The following is a 9878-nucleotide window of genomic DNA, read 5'->3' on the forward strand; positions in this document are numbered from 1 at the left end:
CGATATTTTTGAGCATAACCAAGTTCGGTAATGTAAGTAATAGGTTAAAAAGATTAAAATTGGGATTGATAAATAGTAAAATACTTTTAACAGTTTTTGTGGCAATAATATATTTCGATTATTCTCTCGATTTTTGTTAAAAAATGTTTCCGTTCAATAATAAATAAAGCATTTACTTTATTTAAAGAATCTCTAGTAGTTATTGCGCGATCACTTTTAATTATGTCATGAATTAGTTTTTTTTATATGATTAGTATTTATGGCTATTGTACATCTTTAGTTTTTAGGTTTTGTTTAAATTGTATTGCCTATTTTTATTATAGTATATTATTTAAAAATATCAATTAACATATAAAAATACGATAAAACATTTATGGGGTATTATCCCATTTCATAGAAAAATTACAATCCTTTTTACAGATCCACAGAACATTCAAATATAAAAGTAATTATACTTCATATAAAATGAAATTATGAATTGCATGTTAATAGTATTCAGTAATTAATAGACTGTTTTTCGACGGTTTTCTGTCGATAGTTCCCAACGCTAAAAAATAATCAACAAAATACGGGTTACTAACGTTTTTATAGTTCCGTAATCAGGTTTATCTTTTTATCAGTTGCTTATATTTTTAATTTTTGCTAATAGCCCAATAATTGTAATTACTATAGGAACCTAAAGACATTTAACCGCATTGTACAGAAGTATATTGAAATATATGTTTGAGAAAAAATGACCTCATAAGCTATGGATAATGTCGCTATTGAGTACCTATAATAACAGAGTAATATATATTAAAACAAATCCGAAAACGTTGGTATAATTTATCGTGCTGTTAACTGATTTTGTTAAAATATTGCATAGTTCAAATTGATTAAGTAAAATGCTTTTAAGACGGCTTGGTGGCGCAGTGGTAAATACGATAGGACCGTCCTACTGTTGCGATAACCGCGGGTTCGAATCCTGTTGGAGCACGGTCGTAAATTTATGGTTGTAATTGTTTAAAATTTGTGATTGTTCTAGGTAAGAGTGTAAAATCCGACAAGGAAATGATCCCAGTCATGTCAGTAACCAGGCTGGGTAAGACCGGATGTCTTCTGGGAAGATTTCTAAGTTGGTCACTCGCCAGTCGGTAGGCTTAATGCTGAGGATCGTGGTTCGGAGCCCACGTTAAACTATAGGTCCAGTCCAGTTAAACACATAGTTGGAAAAAGGAGACTTTAAAATATATAATAAAACATTTTTAACAAAAAAATTGAACCGATTTCAAGAAATAAATAAGGAAACCACTAAAAATGAAAAAATAATCAAACTTAGATTTTTAATACAAAACAAACCGTTTTAAAACAAAATATCTACATAATAATCGTACTAACTAAATAAAAATAAACCAAAGCTTATTTAACCTATCTACTACACGTATTTTATATTCTAATATATGCACACAATATAGTTTAATACCTGCCTAAACCTATATATTAATTTAAAATATATTATTATGTTTGTATTGTTTGTAATCTGTAATTAGATAAATAGGTTTAGGTAGTAGGTATTAAGCTAAACTGTGTGTATATAGTAGAATATAAATTACGTATAGTAAAAAGCTTAAATAAGGTATTTGTCTATATTTATTTAATTATTACAACGATTACTATTACAACGAAAACTAGCGACCCGCCCTGGCTTCGCACGGGTGCAATGCTGATACTAAATTAAATACACTACAGAAAAAATATGAACGTTGTATATAAAAACATAGCGGCCCGCTCCTACTTTGCACGGGCATAAAATATATATGCCTATGTCACTCAATGAAAACATGATTAAAATCGATCCAGTATTTTTGGTTCATTCATTACTGCCCTTGGCCTGCACGCATTAAATTTGGAGTAAAACAATTCCTCTTCCCCTATACTTACTATGAAGATTTCCTGCTATCTTTGGAATATCTAAATTTATACAATTTATTACATTACACATTTTTAAACGCAAATTTTAAATTTGTAATATCTCCGAAAATATTTGTTTAATTTACATGCTGTAAGGAACCATATTGATCTATATTAATTGCACACTGTATTTAAGGTACTTAATTCGATAAGGATTAATGCCGTATTGCTTAAAATAGCTTCGTAAATAAGCCATTTTCTCACGTAAAAAGTAAACAATAAAAATGGTTAATGTGGGTTATCCCTAAAAGATAAACATATACCATCGCGGACTTTTTTGTAGACCTTTTTATGGTGTACAATACTGTAGTACATTAATTTGATCTAACTCGTAGGGTTAGGCAGCGTTTTTGCTAATTGCTAAATAAGCCTAAAAAAATAGGTTAATTTACGACATCACGTTAGAAACCTCTAAAATTAGCAATGTTGCCTTAGTATATTATGCATGTATTATACATATAAACCTTCCTCTTGAATCACTCTATCTATTGAAAAAAACCGCATCAAAATCCGTTGCGTAGTTTTAAAGATTTAGGCGCACATAGGGATATAGGGACAGAAAAGGCGACTTTGTTTTATACTATGTAATGATTATTTTATATATACGTCCCCTTTAGATCAACATTAGTATTATTGTATAGTCGCGAAATGACGACAGTCGTCAAACCGACAAAAAAAGCAATAGGCCAAGTACACAGACCTTATTGAAAAACTCTACGAATAGAATAACTCAGCTATATTATTAGACCTAGAGCAAGCCTTCGATAAAGTCTGACACAAGGGACTCATGCATAAACTCCATAAAATGTTGCTGAAACAATTTGTTGAACTCTAAAACCCTTACATCTTAGCTAGGATGTTTAGAGTTAAACAAGAAGAAGCTCACTCAAAAATGAAAGATTGCAAAAACAGTTGTATTGTGAATCAGGGCTTTGGGTTTTCCTCTATATATGTGACTTAGCACAGAAAGAAAATGTTACTAGGGCTAAATTTCAGTAAAACTAGAAAACTTAGAGACTGAGTAAGGACCATTGTGTGTCAACCATTATTTGAACATGCTGATTGCTGTTTAAAAGACGGCTACCTACAAAGGAACAACAACACAAAACATTTTTTTTTCTCTCCAACTTTTTTTTTGTCGAGAACTACAATAACTCAAAAAGGCGAATCGTAATTTATTCCGGACCCGCTCGGGTACGCGATCAATCTAAACTACGATCGATCGAACAATGGAGCATCGAATCGACGAGGAATCGAGACGGCCCGGCGGTTCGAAACAAACGAATTATAATATTTAAAAGGAGTCGGAGGAAGGGGTGATCGGTTCGCACGGATGTAGCACGCGAACGCCCGCTGTCACGCCCTCGTTTATCATTCCGGTGGAGATGTGACAGGAGCGGGAGAGCGGGAAGCATATGTCGGTTGCGTCGAAGTAGGCCGAAATGTATTTTTGTTTGTAGGTGGCTCGCCACGCGTTATTACGATTGCCAGGGGCGTAGAACGTTGTTTGTTTATTCAAATTTGTTAAGAGACATATCAGCGTATGACAGACACATAATTACTCCGTCCTAGCCGTAGACACTCACCAAGAACGGATTTTGAGCAAATCCTATTCGAAACACAGTTGTTTCAACACATACAAGTTCAACTGACGCATATCTGTCAGTGTGATGGTAATTACCATGGTAACCACCACAATAATAGCCGTTGTTATGGTAACATTTTCAAACACTGTCATTGCCTTTTTTCTATAATTTAGTTATGGAGGATTCCGGTATGCTCGCAACGTTGCCATTTGTTGAAAATGATACGTATATTTGAAGAACATAATATAAGTAGAATAAATTATCTCAAATTCGCAAGTTAGCCTAATATTTTTGTTGAGACCCAAGTTCGTTTTTCGTCCATAAAAAAATGTAATATGAAAAAGCTTTTATATACAAGTTATTTTACCTTTTATAAACATACCTAATGCTTTAATTTTAAACACTTGTAGCGTCAGTTTTATATTTTGTACTTGTGGAATTCAATTGGTTTGCTTGCTGAATATTATATAAATCAGAAAATTTAGTCTTTTCAAATTGTCACCGCATACATTTGCTGGGGTTTCATCCAATAAATAAAATGAAGAAAATGTACCTTACTCAGATACTCACTCTCAAGTGTAAATGGAAATAGTGACAAACCAATATATGTGCAATAAAATAAATATATATAAATTAAGAGCAAAAAAGAAGAAAAAGTTATACAAGTGCTCTTAGGGGCAAACAAATTAAATAAGCTACTTCAAAATATAATCACATTTGAGAAACAAGAAAAGTTGATGATTTATCCAAAGTCAGCAGACAGCGAAGCTGTTGGAAAATATAGTTAAAGTTATTAAGGAACGCTCTGCATTTTCGACATCCATTACTTTTGAAATTAAATTGAAGAAATGAAGAAATTTGCTCCTGAGGCACATCACACACTTTTAGAAATTTATGATTATACTACTTCAGCATATCCCAATTGTTGATATATACTATACATATTATAGAAACCATAATTATTATTGAAATATACGTATACTTTACAAGAACTGGCAACGTTGCAAATTGAAATCCTTCTGAGAAGAAATGAAGCATGTTTGAATTTTATCTTTTAACTAGTTATCTTGTTTTTTTTTTGTACATACGTATTTTTGTACAATATTTTCCCTCTCATTTTATTCTAGTTAAAAAGAGTCACACTGCTATCTGATTATGTCGAACACGTAAACGAATGAGCCTGTCAAAGTCGGCCGGTTGTCAGACGTTTGAAAAATTCTTGAAAGCAATAGTAATAAGAGGTTATAACTGTAAACTATAAACTATTATGGCTGTATAATTAACTGTAGTTTTCAGATGTACCATAATGTTAAAATAAATTATGCTTTGTTCAATTATTTTAGTTGGATTAGAATTTTGCTGTATGTCAAAGCCAAACTGAACTAAAACTCAGAGTTGATGCGGCAACATTGCGACGTTTTGATGTCACAAATTTAAATGACGTATGTATAAAATAGCTTTGAACGGAATATATATTTAGATATTAAAAACAAATTTAAGTTGGTACATGGACTGAAAATATAAGAGGAAGAAAGAAGAAGTCCAAAACTACAGCAATATTAGCGTTAAGTTGACTTATTAAAATCGGTTCAAAGATTTGTTGTTAACGTTTTAACGTATTTTATGTTCTTCGCATATCGTATGGCGTTTCGGGCCCATAAGTTGGAAAACGTTACGACTTAAAAAGTTTTTTCTAGTGACATTCTTGAATAATTCTCGTATTGTTCTGTAACAAAAGAAGAATGCTCCGGTTGTTTCTGGCTTTAATCGATAGGATTTTTCGCGGCATTCCCCGGTAATTTATCCGAAGCGGTCATCGTTATAGTGGCGTAATGTAAGACATTGTTTCAATATCGATGTCCGAAGCGGTATCGCTCACCAATTAAAATAACTTGAATGCGGAAAAGTCATAAATTACTTTATTATTTTCAGATATTTCTGGTTTTTGTTCTTCGGCCACTTTATAGACTGTCCACCGCATTCTCTGGAGGACGGACATTTTCACTTAATGGCCGTTTTACGAATTGAGCATTTATTAGCTCATTAAACATAATACTTGCGACTTGAAAAATGATGAACGGTGATATTTTTATATTGTTACTCAAAAGTGTTTACATTGGAATCTTCGGTAAGTCCTTTTTGATTTTCTTTTGTTAGGATGAAGTCTTAAAACATGAAATAAGGTTCCCTAGTCACAGCAATATGGAAGCAACACAGATTCTGAACGACAAGCGAAAGTCAGAAAATTTAGCTTAAACCACACGTACGCTTGTTTAGCGTAAATTATTATTCTTAACTTTAGCTTGAGGCATGTCGAATTTTACATCGTGGAATAACGGTCTACAAAATACCCAGAAATATAATCCCAGATGTTGAACACGGACGGGGTGCCAGCACCGCCAACTAGAACCCGATAACGAATAGCTGGCAACCCCGAGACGTTTATCTGGGATGTTGTTGAAGGGTATTTCGATTCATTCAGTGCTCAACCATCGTTTGGTTTAGACGTGCCACCATTGACTGTCCAAGCCTCGTCTCCAGGTAACATCGCTGTCATACGTTTTATCTATTTTGTATTTTCCACATTTTTGTATTACTTCAATAAATAATGGTCACATAATATAAACACTGTTTCATTCCGTTTTACCTCTATTCACCGAGACCCTAAAATTATACTCAATTCAAAACAGCAGTGAACCCACGTGATCTGAGAAAACGTCGCACTGTTGCCGCAATAACTCTGAGTTTTAGTACATTTTCACTCTGACATATTATTATATAACATTAAATAACATTCTAACTAAATTAAATAATTAAATATAGAAATATTTCAATTATAATTTCGAAAGACGGTTATACTTTAGACGACGATATTTTAGTGCCAGCTGTATTTCCGCAACGCAAAAATATTTTCAATAAAAACTGTGGCGATTTGACATTTATTAAAACAATATTTGCCGGTTTACAAGCCGTAGTTATAATATTTTGAAGAATTTTGCAGACTCTTGACAAACGGACAACTTTTACAGACTCATTCGGTTACATGTCCGAACTTCTCAAAGAGCGTTCTATCACTTTTTAAATGGAATAAATGAGAGGGAAAATGTCTGACTGTAAAACGAATATACAACTTTCGACAGGCACATGTTGATGACGTGCGTCACTACTGTTCTGAATACGAGGGTCACTATTTATATTGCGGGAATTGGTAAATAATCATGATATATCTTATATATAAAAATGAATCGCAAAATATGTTCCTAAGCGCATAACTCAACAACGCCTGGACCAATTTGGCCAAATCTTTTTTTAAAATGTTCGTTGAAGTTCAGGGATGGTTTTTACGGCGAGAAAAATTAGAATTATTGCTGGAAAAACCCTAAAAATAGCCCTTTTTGTTTGAATTTGTTTCGTGTATCAGTTGACAATTCATCTGTCATCTGTCAAAAGTCATCTGTAACAGACAACTTTTTTTTTTTAAATTTGATATGACTTGAACTCAAATCCTTTTAATCCGTACGAATTGTTTTATTTATTTAAAATTTGAATTAAATTTTAAACAAATAAAAAATTTTAAATAAATAAAACAATTCGTACGGATTAAAAGGATTTGAGTTCAAGTCATATCAAATTTAAAAAAAAAAAGTTGTCTGTTACAGATGACTTTTGACAGATGACAGATGAATTGTCAAGTGATACACGAAACAAATTCGTATATCGTGTTTTGTGCAGAGTGTTTAGTTAGTTAGTGTTTGTTTAGTTCGTGATTAGTGAAAAAATAATTAATAATTGATATGCCTCCTATAAGACGAAGCAATTTAGGTAGAAGAACCAGATATGCTATAAACCAAGCTAATTACCGATCTAATCGTACTGCACAAGAACGTGACGACGGAAATGAACGTGAAAGAATTCGGATATCACAAACGCGTGAAGCGCGAGCGCGACATTCAACTAATAATCGCGCAAGTTTGAATCCCGCTGCTTTCAGTTACGATGTGTCAATTGACTACAGTAACTACCAATGTGTTGTTATTGGTTCTATGAACTTGGTTTGCTCACACTGTAAGGCATTAAAATACAAAAACGATGCCAATGGATTGTGTTGCGCAAATGGTAAAGTGAAATTGATACAATTGGATCCACCACCAGAACCATTGTACTCATTGGTTTCAGGAATAGGAACAGATTCTATACACTTTTTGACACATATTCAACAATATAACAATTGCTTTCAAATGACTTCATTTGGGGCAACAAATGCAGTTCGGGAAAATTTTATGCCAACTTTCAAGGTATGTATTATAGCAGTTACTCATAATTATTTTAGCGAACAAAATTTTCTGTCACCAAAGTTAAGATGTGTTACTAATCTTCAATTTCTTAATAATTACGAAATATATCACTTAGTCATCATATTATATGGTGATTCAGTTTCAGTGACACTTTTATTATATTTTATATTTGATAGATATTAGTTAAAACTAAATATATACTTTTTAAGATCAAATATTATTTAAGTTTGATCATTGACAATCCATTAATTTATACCACACCATAATATTTTTTTTATTTACAGATACAAGGGCAAATATATCACAGAGCAGGTTCACTGTTACCAGTGTCAGATAGCGACAACAAATTCCTGCAAATTTATTTTATGGGCAATTCACCACAAGAAATTGATCTGCGTTGTGCACATAACAATTTAGTAAAAAGGTCTATTGTAGAACAATTACAAACTTTATTTCATCAACACAATCAATTGATTATATTGTTTAAAACTGCCCTGGATCTGATGCCATCCGATAATCACAAAATTGTAATCAGAGCTGATAAAACACCTGCAGGTCAACATACAAGACGTTTTAATGCACCAACTATTGATGAAGTTGCTATCGTTGTAGTTGGAGAAAACTTGGAATCCCGTGATATTGTTTTACATCGTCGGAATTTTCAATTACAACCTATAAAGGGAACACACCGCTCATATGATGCACTGCAATATCCCATTATATTTTGGCAAGGTGAAGATGGCTACGATTTATCAATAAAAATGATAAATCCCATTACAGGTAACTAAAATATTAGTTTAGCTATGGCGATAATATCTCAGTCACTATATTATGTATTTTAATTTTATATTTGAATGTTATTAAAACAAAATCTGTTTACAGGTTCTGAAACCAACAAAAAAGTCAGTTCAATGAACTATTATTCATACCGCCTAATGATTCGGGAAAATGCAGATAATCACATATTGAAATGTCGGCGATTATATCACAAATATGTTGATGACATGTATGTTAAAATTGAAACGGAGAGATTAACATTCATCAGGTTGAATCAAACCAAACTCCGATCTGAAGAGTATATTCACCTTCGAGATGCGATTAATACTGATGGAAATGCACAGAATGTCGGTCGGATGACTATTCTTCCAGCAACATACATCGGAAGCCCTCGGCATATGCACGAATATGCTCAAGATGCCATGTCGTATGTTCGTCATTATGGTACAGCAGATTTGTTCATCACATTTACATGCAATCCGCAATGGATAGAAATTAAGCAGGAGTTATTACCTGGGAAATCATCCATTGATCGTCATGATATTACAGCCAGAGTCTTTAGACAAAAGTTGAAATCTTTAATGAATTTCATCGTAAAACATAATGTATTTGGTGAGACACGCTGCTGGATGTATTCTGTGGAGTGGCAGAAACGAGGATTGCCACATGCACACATTTTGGTTTGGTTGGTTGAAAAGATAAGGCCAAATGAAGTTGATGCAGTGATATCAGCTGAAATCCCTAATGTACAAGTAGATCCTGGATTGCATGAGGTAGTTATCAAAAACATGATACATGGTCCCTGTGGAACTCTTAATCAAAATTCACCGTGTATGATGGATGGTAAATGTTCAAAACGATATCCACGGACATTAATATCGGAAACAATTACTGGTAATGACGGTTATCCATTGTATCGTCGCAGATCGACAGCAGACAACGGAAAATCAACAATTGTCAAATTAAATTAACAAGATATTGAAATAGATAATCGTTGGATTGTTCCATATTCACCCATTTTATCAAAGACATTCAAAGCACACATCAACGTTGAATCTTGCCATTCAGTGAAATCGATTAAATACATTTGCAAATATGTAACCAAAGGGAGTGATATGGCTGTGATTGGAATTGGTGCAGAGAATTCTAATGATGAAGTTACCCAATACCAAATGGGCCGCTATGTTAGCAGTAATGAAGCAGTTTGGCGAATATTTTCTTTTCCTATTCATGAGAGACACCCTTCTGTTGTTCACTTAGCTGTGCATTT

At 33.1% G+C, this 9878-nt stretch overlaps 1 protein-coding gene across 1 annotated transcript; it reads left to right on the forward strand.

The window, feature by feature from the left end:
• Nucleotides 1-8083: 8083 nt before the first annotated feature.
• LOC143202176 (uncharacterized) lies at nt 8084-9593 on the forward strand. The gene is made up of 2 exons (XM_076413472.1): nt 8084-8611; nt 8714-9593. The coding sequence occupies exons 1-2, from the start codon at nt 8197-8199 to the stop codon at nt 9577-9579; spliced, it is 1281 nt and encodes a 426-aa protein (XP_076269587.1). The 5' UTR covers nt 8084-8196; the 3' UTR covers nt 9580-9593.
• The last annotated feature ends 285 nt before the right edge of the window (nt 9594-9878 follow it).

This window comes from Rhynchophorus ferrugineus, unplaced genomic scaffold (genome assembly GCF_030347505.1).
Source record: "Rhynchophorus ferrugineus isolate W39M unplaced genomic scaffold, kcgeb_rfMv2 rfM9, whole genome shotgun sequence".
Lineage (NCBI taxonomy): Eukaryota > Metazoa > Arthropoda > Insecta > Coleoptera > Curculionidae > Rhynchophorus > Rhynchophorus ferrugineus.